The sequence below is a fragment of the Zea mays genome, chromosome 8 (assembly GCF_902167145.1).
Source record: "Zea mays cultivar B73 chromosome 8, Zm-B73-REFERENCE-NAM-5.0, whole genome shotgun sequence".
Taxonomy (NCBI): Eukaryota; Viridiplantae; Streptophyta; class Magnoliopsida; order Poales; family Poaceae; genus Zea; species Zea mays.
In genome coordinates, this window is record NC_050103.1 from 7,921,089 (window position 1) to 7,946,989 (window position 25,901).

The window sequence follows — 25,901 nt, forward strand, 5'->3', positions numbered from 1 at the left end:
GAGCCATTGCTTGAACAATCTGTAGGTGTGAAATACAAACAACTTGATTAGTGTATGTAAGGAAAATGGACCTCGACCCATTTGACTAATTGATTTTGGTGTTTGATGATCAACATAGCCCGTAAACTAATGTGGTTACTAGTATTTGTGTCCGTAGTTCACAGAATGCTAAAGTGACTTGGACTAAAGCATTGAGGAAGCAACACCTCAAAAGAAAACATTATGAAGACCCTAAGTGGAGATCAACAAGTATCAAGCAAAGTACAAGACATGAAGAAAAGTGTTGCCACTGACGGACCGTTCGGCTGAAAGCATCGGACTGTCCACTGCAATAGGAACAGTAGCCCACAGCTATGTGGAGGTCAATGAAGCATGTCATACCTCTGCAGGTCGATGAAGGTGCGCCGCCAAAATACAGGTCAATGAAGCCTGCCATACCTCTGCATCATGTGCTACAAACGATAGTGTCTCTGTCGCCCAAGAATCCACCGCAGAAATCATCTTTCGCGCTGTCGCAGCTCCGGAAGTTCGTGTCGTACGAACGCAACATCCAGCGGGCCTTCGCTCCCCAGTCGGCGGCGCTCCCTGGCTGATGGATTTAAGACCTGTTTGGTTCGTGGCTAACTGCGCCATACTTTGCCTAAAGTTAGTCGTTCGAATTGAAGAACTAACCTTAGACGGAAAAGTTAGGCAAAGTATGACAAGTTAGGTAACGAACTAAACAGACCCTTAGACTCAGCTTCATTACGCCGCGAACTCCCGAAGCTACGGCAGAAATCACGGCGCAAATTTCCACCTCGAGTGCTCAGTTTGCGCCGGCGGGAAGATGGTAGTTAAGATGGGATAGTTTTTTCTTCTTCCAAAAATAGGAATTGAGAATAGGTATTTTGGGACCTGTTGGAGTTGCCCTGATAGAAGGGATAATTATGTCAATTTTCTTCTTATCAACATTGAAAATACGGTACTGTTCATCTAATATAAAAGTGAGTGCTAATGTGTTATTGTTGCAGCGCATCTGCGACTACTCAGTTCTACATATACGGACATTTTCGTTTTTCCAAAAACAAATTCGTCTATATATCTACATATGGTTTGTATCAATTTACATAATAATAATAATAATTGTGTGTCTAGTCTAGTCTTGAAAAGATAAAATGACATGATATTTTAGACCAAGGGAATAGTACACTAGCACACATATGAAGTGCAATTATCAATACACTCCATCTGATTGGTTCAATCTCAGGAGTGGTTCAATATTCTAGCAGGGGAAAGGTAGGAGTGCTGAGAGATACAACAGCTGGTGCAGCATGCAGCTAACACCAGCTGCAGCATGATTAGTTCAGTTCTTGAGCTCAGGGAGCAGCATGCCCCTGGCGTGCATCTGCTTGTACATCCACTGCCAGTTCTCCGGCCGCACCTCTCCGCCGAGCGCCCGCGTCACCGACCCGCCGCTGCACGCCCCAACCATGCAGCACTCCTCCAGCGGCAACCCCTTCACCAGCCCGTACAGGAACCCGCTCGCGAACAGGTCGCCCGCTCCAGTTGTGTCCACCGCGTTGCTCTCCCCGATGGCCGGCACTTGAACGACCTGCATCCATCCATCCATCATTAAGTGCTGTTACATACTTGTGATCAATTTCTCTTCACCGCCAAAAAACAAGGACACGCGCTCAGTGCTCAATACTTGACACCAGTTGAAAATCTAAAAGAATGCATCTGGAACTAATCTCTGAACATTTTTGTTATGGTATTCCTATTTTTATTAGGTTCTAGTATTAATACTCATCCTGCTGCTCATTTGCCACCATTTTGGTATTGTGCGTCGTATATCAACTGAAAAGACTTGCTGTCACTCTCCAGAAGTTACAACCACTAAAATGCCATTCTTTAAGAAGATCATCATCTAAATTGTGTGCGAACACTACTGACGGACCATGCAGACTACAACTGGTCAACAATTAAAACTCACCTGTTTGCCATGCTTTGCCATGCATCCCTTTGAAGCAAGTGTGACCACAGCCCATTTGCAATACTTGCCCAAGAACGCAAGCGCCTCCTCTGGATCTGATTCCAGACCTCCCCTGCAGATAAAAGCAACAGGTGAACTCCAGGCACATACCTTAGATTGGTTGCACTATGTCACTTCAAAAGATGTGAGCATATATTTTTTTATCCATTTGAATTCGTCATTCTTTCATTCCTTTCTGACTTAGATGCGTTAATATACGATTTTGGAAAGACTCACCCTATAACCTCTCTAGCTTCATCCTCATTGGCGAAGCAAAGGTCAATGTTACCGGTCTCCAAAAGGTTAATAAGCTTAGACCTAGAGTCACGGACCATCTGCATGGTAGGCAATCACAAAGAAATATGAGACAGAAAGTTAACTTCGAGCGAGCAATAAGGTCGGTAGTATGCATACAGACCTCAAAACTGGCCAAATCTAATGATACTGAAAGGCCTTCCTGTTTAGCAATCCTAATAGCTTCAATAATCTGTTCCATGTTCTGTTGTGCATATCTCACAATAAGCCACTGCATCAAAATAAATGGCAATGAAAATTCAGACTTAACAAAGATATGCTCTGAATGTTTTTCCTAAGAAGAATACATATATGATATACCACAAAATGACATGCGTAGAACGAAAAAGTGGGTAAAGAAAGGCACCTTGGAGCCTTTGAAATCCTCCTTTCTAAATTCATTGGCCTGTTAGATGGACAAAGGATCTCAACAATCATAATATTGTTAAGAGATATAAGTAACATTTAACACACCAAATAAGGACATACCTGTATCTTGACTGCGCTAGATAGGCACGGACGCATGGTGCGGTTGCCGCTTGCATCAACCAAGCACACACACTATAATAGAGCTTTTCAGCCTTATTCACTATGCAGTAAAATAAGGGCAAAAAAGATAAATTCTGGCTTCAGATATTAGGCTACCTGAGCGGTGTGCCCTTTTTTGGCCCTTAACCTTGTGAGATCTACACCACTAAAGCTCATATTGTTGACAAACAAAAGTCCCTGGTTGTCATCCCCACAAGCTCCAATTATTCCAGTTGATATTCCAAAACCAGCTGAGAGCCCACGGATTGTGTTGGCAACACTTCCACCGGCTATTGTAGTTATTGGGGTGAGATCATTGTGGGAAGGAAGGATGTGGGTATTCACTTCATTAAGAATATGATTCAACTCCACAATGGACACCTGTAAACAGAACCATCGGCACATAAAAATTCTGAACATAACACAATGACACAGTTTTGCTTTCCAATGTCAATGATGCTACTATGCTAGGTTAGTTGCATTGAGAGTGGATCTTGATATCATAAAACAAACCAAGGCTCTAAGGACATAATTCATGATGCAAATGCAACCACAAAAAATAACAATAAAATAGGCTGGATGCATAATTCTTCAACCACCAAACAATAGCTAAAAGGCTGTGGAAGGTTATCAACTAGCATAACATATAATTTCCACTTTTCTTGGGTAGCTTTGATTCCTAATTTATTTTCAATTGCATCAAAGATCATACATATATTCCTGCACATGTATGCATGTGCTTTTGCTGTGTTTACAAGCTAAAGCAGTAAAGCCAAACGTTTTCTTCTTGGAAGTTGGAATCATACTAACACAACAGGAAGCAAATTGATAATATTTCAGCATGAGCAACTGAAGAATCTGACTCTCAGACCATAAACAAGAGTAAGTGGATTTGATTGATAAGAGGGAGAACGTCTAACCTATTCCACATAATCCAAAAGACGTAGGTACAATTTTAACATTGTAAACTAAGCGGGAATCTAAGCATTATAAAATTGCCATTTCATATATAAAAAATGCAATATAGAGATTACACAAGGACTCAACAGTTACATCGTAAGAGGGGCTAACTCTTACTTGGCTGAGTGTCTCAAGTCACATAGAACTGATACTAAGATTCAAGACCATTCCAAGTGCAGTTTTTCTCCCTTGATAATTAAAGGAGACGCTGAACATCTTTGTGGAGATCAAATATGACGACGACACATTTAATTATTAAAAAATTAACAAGTTGGTTCTGCAGCTATATTTATTTGCATGAGAAGTCAAGGATGTTGGTTGATAGTAGCAAATAGTTTCTTCCATTACAAACTTTTACCAACTCTAGGGCCCAAACAGTTAGGTGTCAACAGACCAATCAATTTGAGAAACGTTCGTCCATGCTTGACCTTTCCTGAAGTGTGCAGTGCAGAGCATGCCAACCAACAGGCAGGCCCCTTTTCAGTGAAAGCGACACTAGATTTAATCACTAAAAACCTGCAGTTAACTAAAGTGCAGACCACGTCAAATTTAGGAAATATTCCAAAAGTACTTGCCTTCTGAACTACTCTGTTCAAGTACAGGAAGAGCGGAACCATGTGGAGCAGAAGAACAAGCAATTTATCGACAGTTCAAGGGAGAGAAAACATAATTCAGCAAACCACTGATTGATTAGTCAAAGCAACTTTTTTTTCTAAAGAACCAAACAAAATTAATTTCGAACCATTTCAAGCATAGAGATACAACAATAACGAATTTGATTCCAATTGATATTAAACAGGTCAAATTTGTGGCAGGACATAGCTTTTTTTCCAGAAAATATACAGCGACTCCCATCGCAGAATTGAATGCATTAGGTGTTGAAGAACAAGCGATCCAAACGTCACATAGAAAGGAACATGGTGGGGGCCGCAATTAAAGCTAGTACACAATGCAAGAACCTACCTTAAAGGCTCAAACAAACAACCACATGACATGATGGCAAGCGATTCATCCTGAAACCCAAAGGGGGAAGGGAAGGGAGTAGAATTCCGAGGGATGTGTTGGCCCTCGGAATATAAAGGAATCTCCGATAACAAACAACATTGACAAGTAGAGCATGAGCATATATGGCAGGCATACAGCGCAACTAGTGTTACTGACTCTAGCAGACCAGACATTGGAAGGCCGAACCGGGATTGCGATTCCAACTTGTGAATTAGATGGACGATTGGACATGGAACAGTAGAAGCGAAGCGAATTATAACTAACACGGCCGTGTTGCGCGTGGATGGAGGGAGGAAGGAAGGAAGGAGAAGGAAGCACCTGCTGCGAGCCGCCGCGGTCGCCAGGGACGCGGTCGAGGAGGGACCAGTCGACGCGCGCGACGTGGTCGATCAGCGCCGAGAGCTGCAGCCCCAGCACCGCGGGCGCCGCCGCCTCCCTGCAGGGTCGGACGGAGGAGGGAGGCTGTTGCTGCGGATGCGCTGCCTCCGCGCCCATATGGTCTCCCTCCGTTGGCTCGGCTGACTCCTCGAGCGGCGGAGGAATAAGGTCGGCGGCGATGTGCCGGTGGTGGAGCAGATGCGATGGGATTGCGGGGAGGGCCGTCTTCGCTCCCGTTTTATAGGCTGAGAGCGTGCTGCGATCGAACCGTGTCGAACTGTAAGTATGTACGACACCAGTTTGTTGCGAGGTTCACGCATGGATCTACGGCTGACAAACGTATCTACGGCGATGACGTCGATCTGTACACGCGAAAAACGGTGATGCAATACTCCCACGACATGCTAGTATGTGCATAGAGCTTTACACGGTAGCCAAACTCCGTAGACACACAAGCTTCTTCGATACTTTTCATCACTATTGTCAACCTGGCTTTGAACCTAGCTCCGACAAGTAAATTTGTACGCGTGTTTTAGGTTCCGAACGATGTGCACCGGTAGGCGCAAGATTTATACTGGTTCGTACAGAACGTCTCTACATTCAGTCTTCGACGGCTTACGCTACCGACACCTTTGTTGATCAATATTCATAGTAGAGATTACAAACGGCCAAGAGAGTGGGAAAAGGCTCTCAAATCTCTTGTTGTGAAAGAGATGGAGCTAAAAGCTATAGAGTGGAGTCCTAACTAAGACCATATTTGGGATAGCTCCAGCTCCAACAATTTTGGTGGAGTTGGTGGAGCAGGTCATTAAGGTAGTGTTTGGTTGAAGAGTCAAGTAAAACGGAGCCGTTCTGTTCTAGTTTTGTTGTTGTTTGGTTACAAAGTAAGTAGAACGGAATGGCTCTAATTAGGGAATATTCTCCCCAGATCCAGAATCATTCCGCTCCAAAAAATCAACCGAACGGAGCCGCTCCGTTCTCATCCCGCTCTCACAGTCACGCTTCGTTCCGTTCACTCTGCAACCAAACAAAAAACAGAGCCGCTCCGTTCCAGATTACCAAACACAGAACAGAGCGGCTCCGTTCCTAGAATCAGGGATAGAACGACTCCGTTCTACTTGGCTCCTCAACCAAACACTACCTAAGTTACTCCAGAAAGTTATGGAGCTAGAGTTGTAAGTCTTTAGAAGACATTTAGATAAGTCATTTTGCTTATTATTTAGATTAAAAATATTTTTTAAAACTATCTAAATTGATATTATGAACTACACCTCTACACTGGAGCTGGAACATGAAGCCACCCCAAACACCTCCTAAGTCTTGACTTGGTGGCGGGGCTCCGGCCTCTGGGTCCTCGTTAGTGCGTCCTCCTTCCTCTCGTCGGTTCGTCGTCTTTGCGTCTTCTATGTCTGTTTAGGTCTCCTTGTTCGTGTGTTTGTTCCCCTTTCGCCCGGGGCGACCTCCTCCTTTTATAGGCCAACGAGGGGGCGGCCAATGATTGCTTTTCCTCAAGGAGTCATCAGGCGATGGTAAAATCGAGCGTTCTACCCCAGTGAAGCCATGTTCGCCTGACTGTCTCATATTCTTTATAGGCCAACAACGGGTCGGCTAGCAGTGGCTTCCTCAAGAATGAGTCATCGGATGATGGTAAAACCGAATGTTCTACCCTGGTGAAGCCACGTCGGCTTCGTCTGACTGTTTCATATTCTTTATAGCAGACGACGCCGACAGTGTGGGGCTCGAGCGCCATCATTCGAGCTATGTTGACCCCTAACCTTTGTAGCCTAGGGCTCGGCGCGGCTTGTCTTGGTGCCCTGCAGGCGGTCTACGCACTTAGGCCTAGTCTCAATAGGCCATGAGTGTGTCGCCGGCCGGGGGCACGCGAGCCATAAATGTGCCACAATCCGAGGGGTTCATAGGTTATGAGTGTGTTGCACCACGATGAGCTCATAGGCCATGAGTGGGAGGCGGACCGGCGCCTCAACCGTGGTTCGACGCTAGGCATAGTTAATGCAGCCGGTCACTCATGGCGGGTCGGTCTCGAGCCAGGCGAGGGATCCACTCAAGTGGTGTCCCTTCGGTTTGCCCTGCCCCTATCTGGCTCCACCACGCGCGACCTCGAGCTTAGTGTCGCGGGGTTTGTCCGGGGGTGGTGCTTCCAGGATAGACATTTCCTTTCTCCCCAGCTGACCGACGAGGCCCAGTCGCTAAAGGCTTTTCCCTAGCATGCTCACTAACTGATGGGCCCTAGGGGTCAGGGATCTCATCCCCGACACTACCCTTGCCTGGATCTCGATGCATCATGCTCCATTACATAGATTAACCTAGCACTAGTTTGTTGCTCGTTGTGGAACACCAAATGTAGCACCTAGACGGCTGGACAGTGCGACCTTGTGGTACGGATGGTCGGCATCCCGAATGATGCACAAGAGTAGCCCGAACAGTCACGATTTTAATTCAGGCTAGAGTCCTTATCTCTTGTATGATTAGACTAATGGCCCGTGGGAAACTGTTAGGGTCTACCTAGGAATGGGTCTAGACCTCCCCCTATATATATATGAAGAGGTACGTCCAATTGAGACACACACAATTCAATCGAACCAATCTATTTACATTATCATGCCTTAGGAGTAGATGTAGCGTAGCTCAAGTTGTAGTTTCTCAATCTTAATCTTCACGTCTCTTCGACTCTACGTCGTCTAGAGGCGCTTTGGATGGCCTGTCAATCCCGAAGCAACCATATGATCTCTCCTCCTTGACGTGATCTCTCCCGGGCAGCAAGATCTAGGTTCTACGTGAAGCCCTCTGCCCCATCGTGGATGGTCCACCACCTACACGTAAATGGTCCGCGTACCCGCACAGAAGAGTGTAGTTATCTGTTCCATAACGGATGGTCTGATGCCCAACCGCAGATGGTCTGGCACCTCGTAGAGGGGTTCCTAAGGTCTCGACTCCCTGTAAGTGGGATCTAAGGATCATTAGTGTTTGGTCCAAAAAGGGTCAACACACTTTTTGGTGACTCCACTAGGGACGACTGTTTTTCATATCTATTAAAATCAGCCTACAATGGTCAATTCTCAAGATCTTAATGACATTGCCCTAGGTAACATCACAAGGCTGACTATAGATGATTTGTCGACCGTTGGGCGTCAGGAATTTGAAGACTACATGAAGAAGCTAGATGAGGAAGACCAACGACGAGAAGCTCAGAATCACGAGGATGCGAAGAAGTGGTATCTCTCGCACTTCACTTTAGATCGCCACCAAAGGGTCATCCAGGAGAGGGAAGTGGAACTCCATACTCTGATTGGCCTCGCTGCAGCCCTCCACTGTAAGTGAAATCATGCATTCCCACAATACCCAATCTCTTAAGAATTCTTTTGATGATCGGATTGAACGTATAGTGGGGTCTATGGATACGATGACACATACACTAGTAAAAAATCATACGCCTAATTTTTTGTCGCATAAATTGGACATTGAAACAGCTATGCCAACACACATCGACAACAAATGGGCTTTCTGAGTCCCAGCCATATTATGGTATTGTTGATGAACTCATATACATGCCAACCGCTGCCACCGCCTACATTGTATGATGAGTCAGCACTGAGTACGACTAGACGGTCCAGGTATAATCTTAGACCATCTAGGCCTCCCATGAACCGCCTGGTTCTGTATGTCGGACTATCCAGTGCGGCGCTAAGCCCGCCACGTGGCACAAAGATGGTGCCATACACTATCAGATAGTATGGATATAACCTCAGACCATTCGATTCCATAGCGGACCGTTCAGCACCTTATGCCAAACACTTTGGCATCACATCGAACTGTGTGGCCACCCAGACTGGACCGTTCGGGTACTTCTATGTAGGACAAGGTGTTGCACAAACACACTTTATCTACCTACCTTATCAGCACTACTATCTCCCACCTGTGGCACATCAAAGTCGCAGCATGCCACCACCAGTGCATGAGGCCGAATATTTTTCGATCCCTAGGAGCTAGAGAGGTCCATCCCGTACTATACGACAGTGGTATGTGAAAGGGAAATGTGCCCTTGGGCCATTTCTATAAGATTTTGGTGATTAAGTGCTACACACAAATGCTTTGAGTGATATTTGTGCCAAAGACTCAAGAAGTGCAAATCAAGATTAAAGGTATGTTTCTAGACTTAGTACATTGTTTTGAAGACTAATGTATTATGTCTAAGTGTTAGAAACAGGAGAAATTGTTTTGAAGAAAAGTTGGCTATGTTCAGCCAAAAGGCTGCTCGGTCTGGGTGCACCGGACTGTCCGGTGGTGCACCGGACAGTGTCCGGTGTGCCAGGACCAGTCCTGATGACCAGCCTTCTCTCGGGTCTCGACGGCGGCGTACGGCTATAAATCACTGGACTGTCCGGTTGTGCACCGGACTGTCCGGTGAGTCGTCTGCGGCGAAGTCGCCGCTCTTAGGAAACAGTCTACAGCGTACGGCTAAAAATCACCGGACTGTCCGGTGATGCACCGGACTGTCCGGTGAGCCAACGGTCGGTCGAGCCAACGGTCGGCCGCGCAATCCGCGCGTGACACGTGGGCGCACCAACGGTCGGATGGGGGCACCAGACTGTCCGATGTGCACCGGACACTGTTCGGTGCGCCAACGGCTCCAAATCTTCAACGGTCGACTGCGCCAATTTAGGAAAGCAATCTGCACCGGACTGTGAACAGTGGATGTCCGGTGGTGCACCGGACTGTCCGGTGCGCCACTCGACAGAAGGCAAGAATTGCCTTCCTAGATTGCTTCCAACGGCTCCTAGCTGCCTTGGGGCTATAAAAGGGACCCCTAGGCGCATGGAGGAGCACACCAAGCATTCTTTGATCAACTCTAAGCACCAAGACTCCATTTCTACGCATTTGATTCTTTGTGATAGCAACTAGAGCTCCATTTGAGTAGAGAACTCTTCGAGTTGTGTTGCGAGCTCAAGTTGTGACTTGTGTGCGTGTTTGTGCTCTGATTTTGTGTCTTGCGTGTGTTGCTCATCCCATCCTTACTTCCGTGATTATTTGTGATCATCAAATTGTAAGGGCGAGAGGCTCCAAGTTGTGGAGATTCCTCGCAAACGGGATATAGTGAAAGGAAGAGAAACGCCGTGGTATTCAAGTGGATCTTTGGATCACTTGAGAGGGGTTGAGTGCAACCCTCGTCTATTGGGACACCACAACGTGGAGTAGGCAAGTGTTGGACTTGGCCAAACCACGAGATAAACCACTGTGCCTCTCTGTGTTGATCTCTTTGTGGTTATTGTGTTTCGCAAGAACTCCTCTCTAGCCACTTGGTTGTATTGCTCTAACACTTAATCAAATTTGTGGCTTTAAGTTTTAAGTTTTTACAGGATCACCTATTCACCCCCCCTAGGTGCTCTCAAGTTGCTACGCCTTGCTTCAGGATCTGGTATCCAAAGGGGTATACCTTTGAATTGATTGGATACTCAGACTCCGACTATGCTGGATGTAAGGTCGATAGGAAGAGTACATCAGGGACGTGCCAATTCCTAGGAAGGTCCCTGGTGTCGTGGAGTTCTAAGAAACAAACTTCTGTTGCCCTATCCACCGCTGAGGCCGAGTACGTTGCCGCAAGACAGTGTTGCGCGCAACTACTTTGGATGAGGCAAACCCTCCGGGACTTTAGCTACAATATGAGCAAAGTCCCACTCCTATGTGACAATGAGAGTGCTATCCGCATGGCGGACAATCCTGTTGAACACAGCCGCACAAAGCACATAGACATCCAGCATCACTTTTTGAGAGACCACCAGCAAAAGGGAGATATCGAAGTGTTTTATGTTAGCATCGAGAACCAGCTAGCCGATATCTTTACCAAGCCTATAGATGAGAAGACCTTTTGCAGGCTGCGTAGTGAGCTAAATGTCTTAGATTCGTGGAACTTGGATTGATCTATAGCATACATGTGTTTTATGCCTTTGATCATGTTCCTTTTTGCATATTATTGCTTATTTATGGTGCTCAAGTTGTGCAAGGGATCCCCAGACCTCACTGTTGGAACTTGCTCTCCTGCGCAAGTTGATCCAACGGGGGAGTGAAAGCAGTGTAAACGGGGCTACAACTTGAGATGGCAATAGCTCTGTTAACCTAGCCCCTTAAGGGCACTGTGCGGGGGTATTTATAGGTGCCTGAGTGCCCAGCGTCAAGGATTAAGGACGCATGTGCCCTCAGGAGCCTAGGTTCTCCCCGGAATATTCCCATTAAAGCAGGGTTACAGACTGTAATAATAGAAAAACATTTACAATTTAGGCCCGTAATGCGCAACAACAGCGCGGGGCCCGTTATGACGGGCCGGATTGTACGTGGGCTCTCACGTAGGGCGACCCCGCGGGACGGAGCGGCCTCGCCATGGGTATTCATCCTTCAGTCGCGTCGGACGAAGGGTGCAGTCCGTCGGTCGTCGTCTCTGTTGGTGCAGCCAGACTGGCGAAGGCATCGAGCGGAGGGTAGCGTCTACGCCTTCGCCCCAACATTTGCCCTCCGAGGGACTAGTTCGACCAAGTCATCTGGTGCCAAAGGCGTCGCTAGATGGTGGAGACGCTGCCCTCGCTCGAAGTGGTTCCTCGGGGGTTTTTGACATGACCGTTGATTGACGCCGCGCTGTTGGATTGCAGGTTTCCCGAAGCGCCGCGCCCTATGTATAAAAGGGGGCGAGGGGCGGCGCCTTTTGAACTTTATCTCTCCGCGCGCCGCGAAAACCCTAACCTCCTTTTCAAACCGCCCGCTTGCTCGTCTGCCCTCCTTGCTCCTACTCGCCAGAGATCTGGCCCGTGTGAAGCAGACCGCCCGCCGCCGCCGACGGTACGTAACCATGCCGTCCTCTTCCTCTTCTGCTGCTGATACGCCGCCGGCCGGCGAATCGTCCGAGGAGACGCTGAGCAATGTGGCGGCGGAGGAGTTGCGTCCCGGTGACACAGTGGAATTTGGCGCGTCGCGGATGTCCTCGGTCCACGTGCATGACATGCAACAGCTTGGGTATTTTGGCGGCGGAGTGGCGCGTGTGCCGGGGGCAGAGGAGGTCCCTGAGCCAGAAGGCGAGCTGGTCGTCTTCGAGGCTTTTTTCGCCGCTGGCCTTCATCTGCCCGCGCATCGATTTGTGGGAGAAGTTCTGTGCAGATTCGAAGTCCAGGTCCACCAGTTGACACCGAATGCCGTGGTGGCCCTGGCAAAGTATGTCTGGGCGACGACTTCGTATGGCGGGCAGCCATCGGTCGAAGTCTTCGCGAAGCACTATTGTCTGCATTGGCAGAAAAGGAAAATTGGAAATAAGATTGCTCAATTTGGATCTTACACATTCACGCCGAAGACCGGCAAGACTTCGATGGAAGTCGTGGAGTTGGTTCCCTGCGCCCGCAATAAGTGGGGCAACTGCTGGGAATTTTGGTTCTACGTTGCCGAAGGCACAGTCGAAGGCCAACCAGGGCTTCCCGTGTCCGTTATGTGTTCGCATTATTACGCGGCGTATCCGCAGTTTGAGGTAGCGGAGGAGGATGAAAATGAGGGGGCCCTTCGGTGCGTGGCTTGCATGAGTAGCGGGCGCGACCTCGTTGAGGAATTTGTCGGGTATGGGGTATGGCCCTTGGCGCGTGGCTGGACGCTGGGCGAAGTATGCCCTCGCCAGATGCCCTCCCGTGGCGGGATGTTGGTGCGGAGTCCTGCCTTCGCACTGGATCTGCATGGCCGAGATCCCGCCGCATTAGTGCGTGAAGCGGAGGACGGCGCGGCGAGGATCGTGGGGCGGTACGTGCCGAAGACGGAGGGTCTACGGAGCTGGGATATCCGCGGGGCCAATGACAGGCTGAATCGGGTCTTCGAGTTGAACCGCTTGCCTTACGGCGGTTACCCCGGGGAAGACGCCGCCGACCGCCGCGGGAAGAAACCGATGGGCGGTACCGAGGAAGGGCCATCGCAGGAGGCCGCCCCGGTCACTAAGAAGAGAAAATTAGGTACCGTGGTGGGAAAAAGGATGGTGTCTGATAATTTTGTTGTGGATTTGATGGAGACATGCGCGGCCCCCGGGGTGAGGATGTCTTCGCACGAGATCCAGGAGTCTTCGGCGCGAATGCTGGAGGTTACCGGGGGTCGGTGGCCAAAGAATCTTCCGATCCCCTGGGCAGAGGGCGAAGACATGTCTACGTCTCGTATAGCTCGTGGATTGAAGATTTTCCCTTACGGATGGAATATTGCTGCTGTTGTGTCGGCAGTGATGAACAAGGATCGGCAGGAAGCTGCGCAGAAGCGCCGGGCGGTCGTCCGGCTCCCTGAGGCCAGACCGAAGAGGGCGCGGGGGGGTGCGAAGGCTGCCGTCCCTGACGGTAGCCAACCTTCGCTGGCTACGAAGGCGGCCGCGCCTGGATCTGGCAAGTTGCCGGAGAGCGCGAAGGCGGCCGGCGCTGGCGGGACCAAGTTCACCCCAGAGGGAGCTGCGAAGGTCCCGGAGCTGCCTTCGCCGGGGAAGCGTCTTGCCGACTTCGGCACAGACATTTGCGTGGACGACTATCTCGTCGGTAAGTTTTTTTTAACCGGTGGTACGTTACAGGGTCGGGCGAAGGGCAACTTGTTGTCGTCTCGCCTGCGGTGGCAGCCACGGCATCTGCCGCAGTTTTTGGGGTGAAGGGTGGCGCTTTCGGCGCTGGCGGCGAGGTGTCGGCGGCCACTACCGTCAAAGATGAGACGGGCACTGTGTCCCGCCGGCTGCGGGAAGCGTTGCTGCAGCTGAATCAAGTAAGTTGAGGTAGGCTTCGTTGTGAGCCGCTTTCATGGTGATTGTGGACTGATGCGCTTCTGTTAGGCGGCCAACTTCGCCGACCGCACGGCGTCATACGCCCTTACGGCGGGCGTGGATGCTGAAGTCGAGAGACTTCGGGCGCAGCACGCGGACGCCGTGCGGGAAAAATCGGCTGTGGAGAGCAAAAACCGCAGGCTGGCGGAAAAGGTGGCCACCCTGGAGAGCGAAAGGACTGACCTCCGGCGCCAGCTGGTGGAGGAAAGGAAGGAGGCCAATCAGGCCATCACTAAGGCGCAGACGGCTCAGGCGGTAGCCAAATTGGCGAGGGCGGAGGAGAGTCTCGCCAGCCAGCGCGCCGAGGAATGGGAGGCGCGGTTCAACGCTCTGCAGGCCCGCGTGGAGAGGGTCGAGGCTTCTACTCGCGTGGATGTTGAGCGGACGCGCAAACAGCTCGTGGACTCATACCGCGAGCTGGGTGCGCGGACTGCTGACTTCAAGGTGCCCGACCGAGAGGCAGGCCTTCGGTTCCTCGAATGGCTGCAATAGGAGTTGCAAGCGCTCCCGACCATCGTGGCGGGCTTCATGTCGTATGCCTCCCTCGTCACCTGCGAGGGGGCTATGAATGCGCTGTCCCGCGAGGGGTGCAGTCACTATGAGGTCTTCGACCGATCCGATGAAGATTTTGGGCGCGAGATTTTTAAGGTCGAAGACCCTGTGGTGAAGGACGCCGGGGGGGCCTCTTCGACCGGATGTGGGGCCCCCACGGTCGGGAGGCGGTTAGGGAACGGGCTGACCGGGCGAGGGATCAGGTAAAGTTTGTGTTTTGTTTTGTGTTGTGGAATGTGGGTGTACGCTGATGTACTGAATCGCTGTGCTGCGCTGCAGATGGCGCGTGCTGAGGAGGTGGAGGACTTCGGGCGTCTGAACAGCGCGCTGCCCGAAGCGGAGGCTGACCCGGTGATGGCCGAGGCTGAGGTCTACCCAGCGCCGCTCCCAGAAACCGGTGAAGGTTCCCACACTGCCCCTGCGTCTACTGTGTCTGGTGGAGGCTCGCCGGCAGCCACCGTACCGATGGCGGAGGATCCCCCGAAGGCGGCGACGGAGCCAACGGTGGAAGATCCTGTCGTGGCTGCTGGGTCTTCGCAGGTGGCTTAGTGTGTATGGGGTAGTTAGGGAATTTTGTCTGTGTTACTGAACCTTGGTTGCTGCGCAGGTTCAGGATTTTGGGCCTGCGCATGCAACCGGTACTGCTAATTTTGTGGCGGCTTCGACCGTGGTCGCCGGAAATGAATCGGATGGGTCTACGTCTAAGTTTTATGCGTTTGACGACTCTGGGAGTTCGGTTTTGTGGACGAAAGAGTCTTCGGATGAAGGCTTAGATTATTTTGCGGCCTTGGATGTGGCCGAGGCGGAGGCTTCTCCGCGTGTTACGGATGCTGAAATTTTGCCTGGTCCGAGTGTTGGGCGTAGGCGGCGAAGGGTGGTGGCGAAGCGTAGAGTGAGCGGGTTTGATGGTGGTCGGCTTCGTGTGGGCAGGGCTGGTAGGCAGGAATTGTTGTCCTCGCCGGTTGGGGCGAGTATGGGTGAGGGGGAGTTGCGAAGGCTTTTTGACGGTGAGGAGCTGAGGATAATGCTATTTAACTATAGGGAGATGGGGATCATTCCGAAGGTTGAGCCTATGTAAGGTGTGATGCCCTCGCTGTACGTGTGTAACTGTAGTTTGTATGATAAGGTTGACTGCCCTCGCGCATCTGGGTGTGTTCGTAAGGTGTTGCGCACCCGGTCTAGTACATTATTGTGTCGGTCCGGCTGCGTCTGTAGACTTTCGGCCTGATGTAATGTGCCTTTGATTTTTACACTCGTTATGCTAGTCCGGCTTCACCCTTAGGCGACTTTTGCACGGGTAGTCTTTTGGAGAAGACTTGGAATTTGCGCACTTGCTGTGCTAGTCCGGCTGCACCCTTAGGCGACTTTTGCGTGGATTGTCTTTTGGAGAAGACTTCGATTTACGCACTTGTTGTGCTAGTCCGGCTGCACCCTTAGGCGACTTTTGCACGGATAGTCTTTTTGAGAAGACTTCGAATTTACACACTTGTTGTGCTAGTCCGGCTGCACCCTTAGGCGACTTTTGCACGGATAGTCTTTTTGAGAAGACTTCGAATTTACGCACTTGTTGTGCTAGTCCGGCTGCACCCTTAGGTGACTTTTGCGTGGACTGTCGCACGCGAGGGTAGCCATCACAGCCCCTCGTGGTGACTTTTGTGTCGGTCGAATGTCGAAGACCATTGATGTGGTCTTTTTCGACGTAGTTTTTGCCGGGGATTTTTCGCGTGTATATTACATGGCTCCGCCTCGTTAAAAACCTCACCCCCCGGGAGGAAAAGAGTGCGGACCGGCTTAAAACTGTTCTGCGGATTACAAGGGCGAAGTGGCCCTGAGGAGTTAAACAAAAAATTTGTGAAGATTATCAATGTTCCAAGAATGTTCTAAGTCTTCGCCGGATGGCGTTGTGAGCCTGTACGCGCTGGGGGACGCCTTCGTCTTGACGATGAAAGGGCCCTTCCATTTCGGCTCCAACTTGCCCCGGGACTCTGTCCGAGCTGTCCGGACGAGTACGAGGTCTCCTTCGTTGAACTCCCTCGGGATGACTGTGTGGTCGCGCCATGCTTTTGTCTGAGCTTGGTATTTGTTTAGAGCCTGTAGGGCGAAGACGCGGTCTCCGTCGATGAGGTCCTTCGAAGTAGGCTCGTCTACGTCGGGGACGGCCGACGCAACTGTCCGAGGTGACCCGTGTTTTATTTCTTGCGGAGTCATAGCCTCCGATCCGTATAGAAGGCGGAAAGGGGTGAACCCAGTCGCCCTGCACTCAGTTGTGTTCAGCGCCCAGACCACTTCGGGTAACAGGTCGGGCCACTTGCCTTTTTTGTCGTCAAGGAGCATTTTCTTGACGGCTGTGAAAATTTTTCCGTTGGCACGTTCCACGACTTCGTTGGATTGGGGGTGGTACACTGAGGCGAAGGCAAGCTTGGTGCCGATGGAGAAGCAGAAATCCTTGAAGTCTTGGTTGTCGAATTGCTTGCCGTTATCGACTGTGAGTTTGGATGGGACTCCGAAGCGGCAAACAATATTTTGCCAGAAGAATTTTTGGGCTGTCTTCGATGTTATAGTGGATACTGCCCTCGCCTCAATCCATTTGGTGAAATACTCAATGGCGACGAAGGTGAACTTGAGGTTCCCCTGAGCCGTGGGCAGGGGCCCGACAATGTCCAGGCCCCAGCGCTGAAGAGGCCACGTATGGGCAATTAGCTTCGTGAATTGCGAAGGGCGTCCCGAGCGTGGAGAAAATTTCTGACAGGCTTCGTAGGACCTTGTGACCCGATTTGCGGCGCAAATCATGGCGGGCCAGTAAAAACCTTGATGAATCACCTTTGTCGCTAGGGCCCTAGGCCCTGCGTGAGAGCCGCAAGTCCCGCTGTGGACCTCGCGCAGAATTTGGACGCCTTCAGTCTTGGTGACGCACTTAAGCATCGGTTGGCTGACCCCCTTCTTGTAAAGTTGGCCTTCGATCAACGCGAAGTCTCGGCTTCGGTGTTTGAGGCGCTTGGCCTCGTTGATGTCGGTTGGATGGTAGTACCCCTGCAGGAATAGGGTTATTGGTGCCCGCCAGTCTTCGGTCATGATGAGGTTGACTATGCGGTGGCCCTCGCTGTCATTGGTTATTTGGAGCCCCTCTGGGCTGCGGACGGCTGGCGTGCCGATGAAGTGGTAGAACACGTCGGAGGGTAGGGCCTCGCCCCTGGCGGCTGCCTTGGCCAATGCATCGGCCTCCTCATTCTTGGCTCGATCCACGTGCTGCAACGTGAAACCCTTGAATTGTTTTTCGAGGCTGCGGATGGCCGCGAGGTACTGCATGAGTGCGGGGTCCTTCGCTGCATAGTCTTTCTCGACCTGGCCGGCGACTACCTTGGAGTCTGTTCTAATGATGCAGGTGGTGACACCGAGTGCCCTTAGCTTGCGAAGGCCGAGGATGACAGCCTCATATTCTGCTATGTTGTTGGTGCACCTATCAGACTCCAAAGCAAAGCTGAGGCGCGCTGCGTATCTGTGCTTGATCCCGGTGGGCGAAGTAATGACTGCAGCGGTGCCTGCCCCCGCATGGCACCATGCGCCGCTGCAATGGATTGTCCACACTTTTTCTGTGGTCGGGTCCAGCTGTGTCATTGGCCCAGTCCAATCGACGATGAAGTCTGCCAGGACTTGTGATTTGATGGTTGTCCTAGGTTCAAATGTGATGTGGTAGCCGGAGAGTTCGGTTGCCCACTTGGCAATCCGTACTGATGCCTCCGGGTTTCTAAACAATTCGCCGAGTCCTCTATCTGAGGTGACCCGGACCTTGAATGCCTCGAAATAATGGCGCAATTTGCGCGAGGCCATCACGACTGCATAGGCGATCTTTTCCAGTTCCGTCATATTACATTTTGATGTTGTGAGTACTTCAGAGACGTAATAAACTGGACATTGCCTGGTCGTGCCCTCTCTGGTCTGCTCTTGAACCAGTGCTGCGCTGACCGCATGTGGCGAAGCCGCGACATAGAGCAATAGGGGTAGCGAAGGGTGGGGGCTTGTAAGAATCGCCAATTCCGACAAGTACTGTTTTAGTGAAGCGAAGGCCGCCGCCTGCTCTGGCCCCCATGCAAAGTCTTTTGCGCCGCGGAGTGTCTTGAGGAAAGGGAGGCTCCGCTCCGCAGACTTGGAGATGAATCTATTGAGGGCGGCCAACCTGCCTGTCAGTCGTTGCACTTCTCTGGCTGACTGCGGGGGCGTCATATTGATGATAGCCTAGATTTTGGTTGGATTGGCCTCAATTCCGCGGTGTGATACCAGGTAGCCCAAGATTTTCCCCTGGCGGACTCCGAAGACACACTTTTTGGGGTTGAGGCGAAGTCGTGCGGTCCGCATGTTCGCGAACGTTTCGGCGAGGTCGGCCAGGTGGTCTTCCTTGCTTCTGCTGGCAACGACGATGTCGTCCACATATGTGAATATATTTCTGCCGACCTGGCTCTCGAGCACCATTTTGGTGAGTCGAGAGAAAGTGGACCCAGCATTCTTAAGTCCCTCCAGCATTCTGATGAAATAATACGTGCCGAAGGGTGTTATGAAGCTGGTGCTTGCCTTGTCCTCCTCCTTCATATATATTTGGTGGTAGCCGGAGAAGCAGTCAAGGAGTGACATGACTTCGCACCCGGCCGCGCTATCGACGATTTTGTCGATCCGAGGCAGCGGGAAATTGTCCTTGGGGCAGGCCTTGTTAAGACTGGTGAAGTCTATGCACATCCGCCATTTGCCGCTCTTCTTCTGCACCATCACTACATTGGCGAGCCATGTGGGGTAGGCGATTGGCTTGATGAATTTGGCTTCGAGCAGGCGATGCACCTCGGCCTTGGCGGCTTCTGTCTTCTCGTCAGACATCTTGCGCAGCCGTTGTTTCTTCGGCCTCACCGAAGGGTCGATTCCTAAGCCGTGCTCGATGATGGAGCGACTGACTCCGACCAGGTCGAGGGCGGACCAGGCGAAGACGTCTTTATTCTTGGACAGACAGCAGAGGAGCCTCTCCTCATCGTGCGAAGTGAGGTCTTCGCTGATGGTAACCATCTGCTGGGGCGTTGCCTGGTCGAGGGGGACAGTCTTGGTCCCGTCGTTGCTCTGCAGCTGTGCTTTTTCATGCTCTTTGGCGGTTGGATTGGTAGACCCGGGGACTTCGCGTTGGGCCGTGAGGCAGTGTATGTTTCTTTGTCCGGGGACGAAGTCTCTTTCTATGTTACGCGCAACCTGCTGGTTGCCGTAAACTTTGATGGCACCTTGTGGACCTGGGATCTTCATGCACAGGTAAAGTCCGTGGATAGCTGCCTCAAACTTGTTGATGGAGCCCCGGCCCATTATGGCGTTGTACGGGTACACCATGTCGACGATGTCGAACGTGACTTGCTCACTTTGGGCATTGGGTGCTACACCGAAGGAGAGGGGCAACTCTATTTTGCCGACGGGAAAGGTGCCTTGCCGCCAAAGCCGTACAGGGGGTTATCCAAAGGCTTGAGCAGGTTGTGGCTTATGCCCATGCGATTGAAGGCATGGAGGAAAATGATGTCCGCCTGGCTGCCATTGTCGACCAAGACTTTGTGCAAGTCCCAGCCTGCCACGCTGTAGTTGATGACCATGGCATCGATGTGGGGGCGCTGCGCAGACCGACGTCTCGGGCGTCGAAGGTCAATGGCACGTGGGACCACTTTGTCTGCACGACCGGGCCGGTGACGGCGACGTGGTTGATGCTGCGGTAATGGTCCCTCTTTTGCCGCTTTGTGTCGAAGTCGGCGCTGGACCCCCCAGTAATCATATGAATGACTCCGCGATACGGTTGATCGGCGAAGTCCTCTTGCTTTGGGGCTTGGCGGTGGTTGGGGTGATGGATGTTTTGCTGTTGATGGTGTGGGGGTGGGGGTGGGGGAGGTACGATTTGTACCTCCTGGTGGTGTTGGTATGCGTGGTGCGGTGGAGGCGGAGCGGGGCCGTGGTTGTATGGCTGAGGGGGTTGCTGATATGCGTGCGCGACAATTCTAGGGTTGTCGGCTAGTTGTGCGCGTGCCATTCTGTCTCTGGTGGCCTTCGTCTCTGGGCAGTCCCTTGTGGGATGCGCGCAGTCTTCGCCGTGGAACAGGCAGTAAAATCTGCGTGGCTGCTACGCACGCCCCCGTCCTCGACCGTGAGTTCCATTTCCTCAGCCCTAGGGGGGGATACTCCTGGCGGCAAGGGGCCTCACCAGCGGGGGGCTGGTTGGCGATGTTGTGCACCTGCTGCTGATTGCGGCCGTCCCGGCCAGAGTCTGTCTGCGAGGGCCTTGTCCAAGTGCGGCTGGACTGCGGAGGGTCTTTGGGCTTCCTCTGAGACTCGACTTTGCGCTAGTGGAGCTCTTCAGATCTAGCATATTTCTCAAACAGCTGATACAGCTCCTGGAGGTTCCTGGGCGGGTCCCTGATGCAGTGGCTGTAGAGGATGCCGGCCCGAAGGCCACTGATGGCGTAGTGGATGGCGATCTGGTCATCGACCGAAGGCAGTTGTGACTTGAGGGTCAGGAACTTGCGGTAATACTCCCGTAGAGTCTCTCGTTCCAGCTTCTTACAGAGTGAGAGTTCAGCCAAGGCGTCGGTGTCTAGGCGGTACCCTTGGAAGTTGAGCAAGAATTTGTCCCGGAGACTTCTCTAGGAGTCGATGGATAATGGGGGCAACCTGGTGTACCAGGTGAGGGCTGGGCCTTCGAGGGCAATGATGAATGACTTGGCCATCGTGGTGTCGTCCCCTCCGGATGATGCAACAGCGACTTGATAGCTCATGATGTACTGTGCTAGATCAGTGCTGCCATTGTACTTGGGATAGGTCCCTGCCCTGAAGTTGGCGGGCCGTGGTGTCACTTGCAGGTGAGGTGCCAGGGGACTTCGCTCGTCAAGGTAGTTGACGCCTTGGAAAGCCGTGGCGTGAGGGATGGTGTGTCCGCGCTGAGGGATGAACAGGTCTTCGATTTGTGCGCGCTGCTGGAGGGGTGGGCCGTGTTGCAGGCCGAGTTGGCCTTCGCTCTGCATAAGCGTGATCTCTTGCTCAAGCTCCTGTGCCTTCTGCTCTTCGTCGCGTATCATCTGTCGCACCATGGCTTGTGCAGACACACGTTGGCGCTTGGCCTCGAGGATCTCTTTTTGCTTTTGGAGGTTGCGGTTCTTGATGCGCAGGGCGCGCAGCTGTAGCTGCTCTTTGGCCGAAACGCCGATGACTTCGCCGTCCTCGGTGGCGTCTGAGCCCTCTGGTGGAGCGAAGCCTGGGGGAGGCTGTTGTGGTCCCCCGGAGCTGCAGGTGCGGAGGCTGCCTTCGGTAGTGGGTTGTTCATTGCGCTGCTTCTTGCTGTTTGCGTCGTCTTCGCAGGGCTCTTGGAGAGTGTTGTCGACAAGGGCCTTGCCCTTTTTCTCGGCCAGCAGTGCCGCCTTCGTGGCTTCGTCAGCCTTCGATGAGGTTCTCTTGGGTGCCATCGCAGGTGGTGTTTTCGTAGCCCCACGGTGGGCGCCAAATGTTGGAACTTGCTCTCCTGCGCAAGTTGATCCAACGGGGGAGTGAAAGCGGTGTAAACGGGGCTACAACTTGAGATGGCAATAGCTCTGTTAACCTAGCCCCTCAAGGGCACTGTGCGAGGGTATTTATAGGTGCCTGAGTGCCCAGCGTCAAGGATTAAGGACGCATGTGCCCTCTGTGAATCATCTAGGCCCCTTTGGTAATGTTTTGGTAATTAATGACAACTGCTTGTGGACTAACGATTCTTGGAGAAATAAGAATGCAGGGTTGGACCACATAGAACAGGAAATGTTGAAGAATCATACGCATTGGTTGTGGATCAAATGAAGGGAAAGGTATAATATAGGTTTCACTTTTGCCGGTCTTGAGGAGTTTAGAGAAGATACCTGACCGGATTAGTAGGCTAGATAGCCGTACTATTAAGAGGGGTCAATGACTCAGATCTGTGTAAAACTTAGTGCCTCATAGAGCATCAAGTAGTTGCATTTGCATGAGGACTAACAGCGCTTCTCATTTCGTGAGTTAAAAGTTCATTCAAAAAAACATGCTTGAAAATTGCAAAGTCTTGGTCGCGCGGACTGTCCGGCCCTTGGGGGCGGACCGTCCGCGATCCTCCAGAGAGGTCCGAAGTCTGACCGTTTGTGTGGACACTTTGTTCTATTGCACTGCGGACCGTCCGGGCCTTAGGGCCGGACCGTCCGCAGTCATGACCAGAGAAGGGTGGCTTCGGGCCTGTCCCTGATTTATAGCCGGACGGTCTGCCTGTAAGGGGCGGACGGTCCGCAAGTGTAAAACTCGTTTTTGGACAGGGACTGTGTGTTTTTATAGATTTGTACTACGGACTGTCCGGGGGGCCAGTCCGCACAGTACTGTCTCAGGTCGCGGACGGTCCGGGATTTATAGCCGGACGGTCCGCGTGTGTTAACCTCTTTTGATCCGAGACTCGGGTGTTTCATTCTGCCAGGTCGCGGACGGTCCGGCCTTGATGGGCGGACTGTCCGGACCCACCTTTTGAGTCAGCTCTGACATGTTTTCAAACGGTCTTTATAGCCGTTATATGTACGGCGGACCGTCCGGCCCTAGGGCGCGGACGGTTCGCGTGTGCGCAGACTGCCACCTTTTTGCACATAACGGTTGGTTTTAGAAGGGGGACTATAAATAGATGGGTAGCTCGTGTGAGAGAACTCTCTTGGCCATTCCTTGCACACATTGAGCTCATTTGTGATCCTCCAACTCACTCTCTCACACTCTTTGCTTGAGATTGCATTCTAGTGAGAGATTGAGGGTTCCTAGTGCATTTGCATCATTTGGTGATTCTTGAGGCACTAGGTGGTACACCGAGCAAGCGTCGTTGGCTTGTTACTCTTGGAGGTTGCCGCCTCCTAGACGGCTCGGGTGATTGTCTCCGTCGAGCTCTCCAAGAAGATTGTGGAGAAGCCGCGGTGTGGATTGTGAGGGGTTCGCGCCTACCTCGCCGGAGCGGCAAAGGTGACATTAGTGGAATCGAGGTATTGAGTGATTTCTTGTCCACTTGGCTCAAAGATCAAGTCGTGTCTTGATAGAGGAGCAAGTGAGAGCTTGAAGTCCACCTCAACGTGGATTAGGAGTGATCGGAAAATCACCGATACCACGGGATAAATTTCGGTGTCTATTTCTTCTAGCATTACTTATTGCCTTGCAATTGATTAGTGCTTTGCTTATTGTCCTTCAAGTATTCAATCTCCGTAGTTGTCTTTCATACATTGTTTACTTATTGACACTAGATAATTTATTCCTCTTGTTGTATTGATTAAATTTATTTAGTATTGTTGTTTTTAGTCAAAACCGTCTATTCACCCCCCTCTAGCCGGTGTCCTAGATCCTTCAAGTGGTATCGGAGCCAAGGACTCCATTGTTTGTGGATCTAATCATCCCGGAGTGGGACAAAATGGCTAGTAACAACAATGTGCACATTGGGAAGCCACCGCACTTTGATGGAAACAATTATGATTATTGGAAAATAAGAATGTCAATGCATCTTAGAGCAATGGGTGGAAAAATTTGGCCAATTGTTAGGGATGGATTTGTTGTGTTGAAGGAAGATGAACCATCCGTTAGTGATAATGAGAATATTCTCACAAATGATCAAGCTATGAATGTCTTTTATGATGCTCTTGATATAAATGAGTTCAATCGTATCAAGAATCTCACAACCGCACATGAGATTTGGATAAAACTAATGGAAATTCATGAAGGAACTACAATTGTGAAGAGTGCCAAACTATATGTGTGCAAAGGGAAGTTTGAGCAATTTATTATGAAAGAAGATGAGAGTGTATCCGATATGTTCAATCGGTTGAATGAGATAGTAAATGAACTCAAAGGACTTGGTTTTAATGTACCGGATGTGGATTTCACACACAAGTTCCTTAGATCACTTCCGGAGAAATATGAGACTATTGTGACAATGCTAGTAAGGAGTGATCTATCTACAACTTCTCCAACCGAAGTATTGGGAGAAATTCTCACTCAAGATATATTTAAGAAGTCACAAGCCGATGCTTTAAGTTTGGCAAAGAAGGTGAAAAATGAATCTATTGCTCTCAAAGCCAAGGCATCAAAGGCAATTGAAAAAGAAGATAGCAATGATGAAGAAAATGAAAGTGAGAGTGATGGTGACATGGCTTTATTTGTAAGGAAATTCAATAAATTCATGAAGATGAAAAGAGGTCAACCTAGAAGAGGTCAAACATCTAGAAGAAATGCTTTCAATGATAGAAAATGTTTTGAGTGTGGGGAACCCGGTCACATTGCCATGAATTGCCCAAGCAAGAAGAAGAAGGGCAAAGATGAAAGTGACAAGAAGAAAAAGAAATACTATAACAAGAAGAAAGATGGCAAAGCCTACTTAGTTGAATGGGACTCGGATGATAGCTCAGATGATGATGATGATGACACCTCATCCAAGCTTAATGCCAGAATTGCCATCAAGGAAGCTCCCTCACTCTTCTCATCCCCCCATTGTCTCATGGCAAAGGGAGATGCTAAGGTAAAAATCATCACCGATTTAAATGATATAAAAGATGATGATGATATCGATGATGTTGATGATGATGGCTACTCATATGATGATCTTGTTAGAATGTTAGGTGAGGCCGATGACTACATGCACAAAGAAAAAGAAAAATTTAAGACCTTGAAGGAATTGTATAAAAACCTCCAAGTGTCTTTTGAGGAGCTCAAGACCTCTCACAATAACCTCAAAGAAAATTGTGAGAAGCTTGCGGATGCTCAAAAATCATCTATTGTGCATGAAGTTGAGGTGGTCACTAAGGATGTTGGAGTCACTTGTGACTTACTTGATAGTCTTACAAGTGAACCACTATCTACTAACTCTATTTGTGATAAATGCAAAATTTCTCTCAATGATAACATTGCTCTTGATGAATCAAAAATTATTGTTGAGAATGAAGTGTTAGTAGATAGAATAAATACTCTAACTCATGACCTAGAAAAGGCATATGGTGGTAAGACTAAATTGGATTTCATATTGGGAAGTCAACGATGCTCTCTTAACCGTGAAGGTCTTGGATATGTTCCCAAGAAAGGAAAGAATGCTTTTGTAAAGCAAAAGACATTGTTTGTGAAAGAATGTGACAAAGTGTGTCACAAGTGTCACAAAAAGGGACATGTTAAGAAAAATTGTCCCAAGTTCAAACATGTATCCTCCACTTGTTTTGAGCATTGTTATGTTCTTTCTCATAATGCAAAAGGTGTTCATGCTAAATTTGTTGGTACTTCAATTGTTGGAAACAAAAAGAAAGCTATTTGGGTACCAAAGACCTTGGTCACTAACATCCAAGG

The 25,901-nt window shown here is 50.4% G+C and overlaps 1 protein-coding gene across 1 annotated transcript; it reads right to left on the bottom strand.

The window, feature by feature from the left end:
- Nucleotides 1–1,182: 1,182 nt before the first annotated feature.
- LOC100193343 (uncharacterized) lies at nt 1,183–5,371 on the bottom strand. Its single transcript, NM_001138478.2, has 8 exons — nt 5,117–5,371; nt 2,951–3,214; nt 2,795–2,866; nt 2,673–2,711; nt 2,430–2,537; nt 2,249–2,346; nt 1,973–2,084; nt 1,183–1,591 (listed from the first exon to the last, which is right to left on the bottom strand). The coding sequence occupies exons 1-8, from the start codon at nt 5,291–5,293 to the stop codon at nt 1,343–1,345; spliced, it is 1,119 nt and encodes a 372-aa protein (NP_001131950.2). The 5' UTR covers nt 5,294–5,371; the 3' UTR covers nt 1,183–1,342.
- Nucleotides 5,372–25,901: the final 20,530 nt, after the last annotated feature.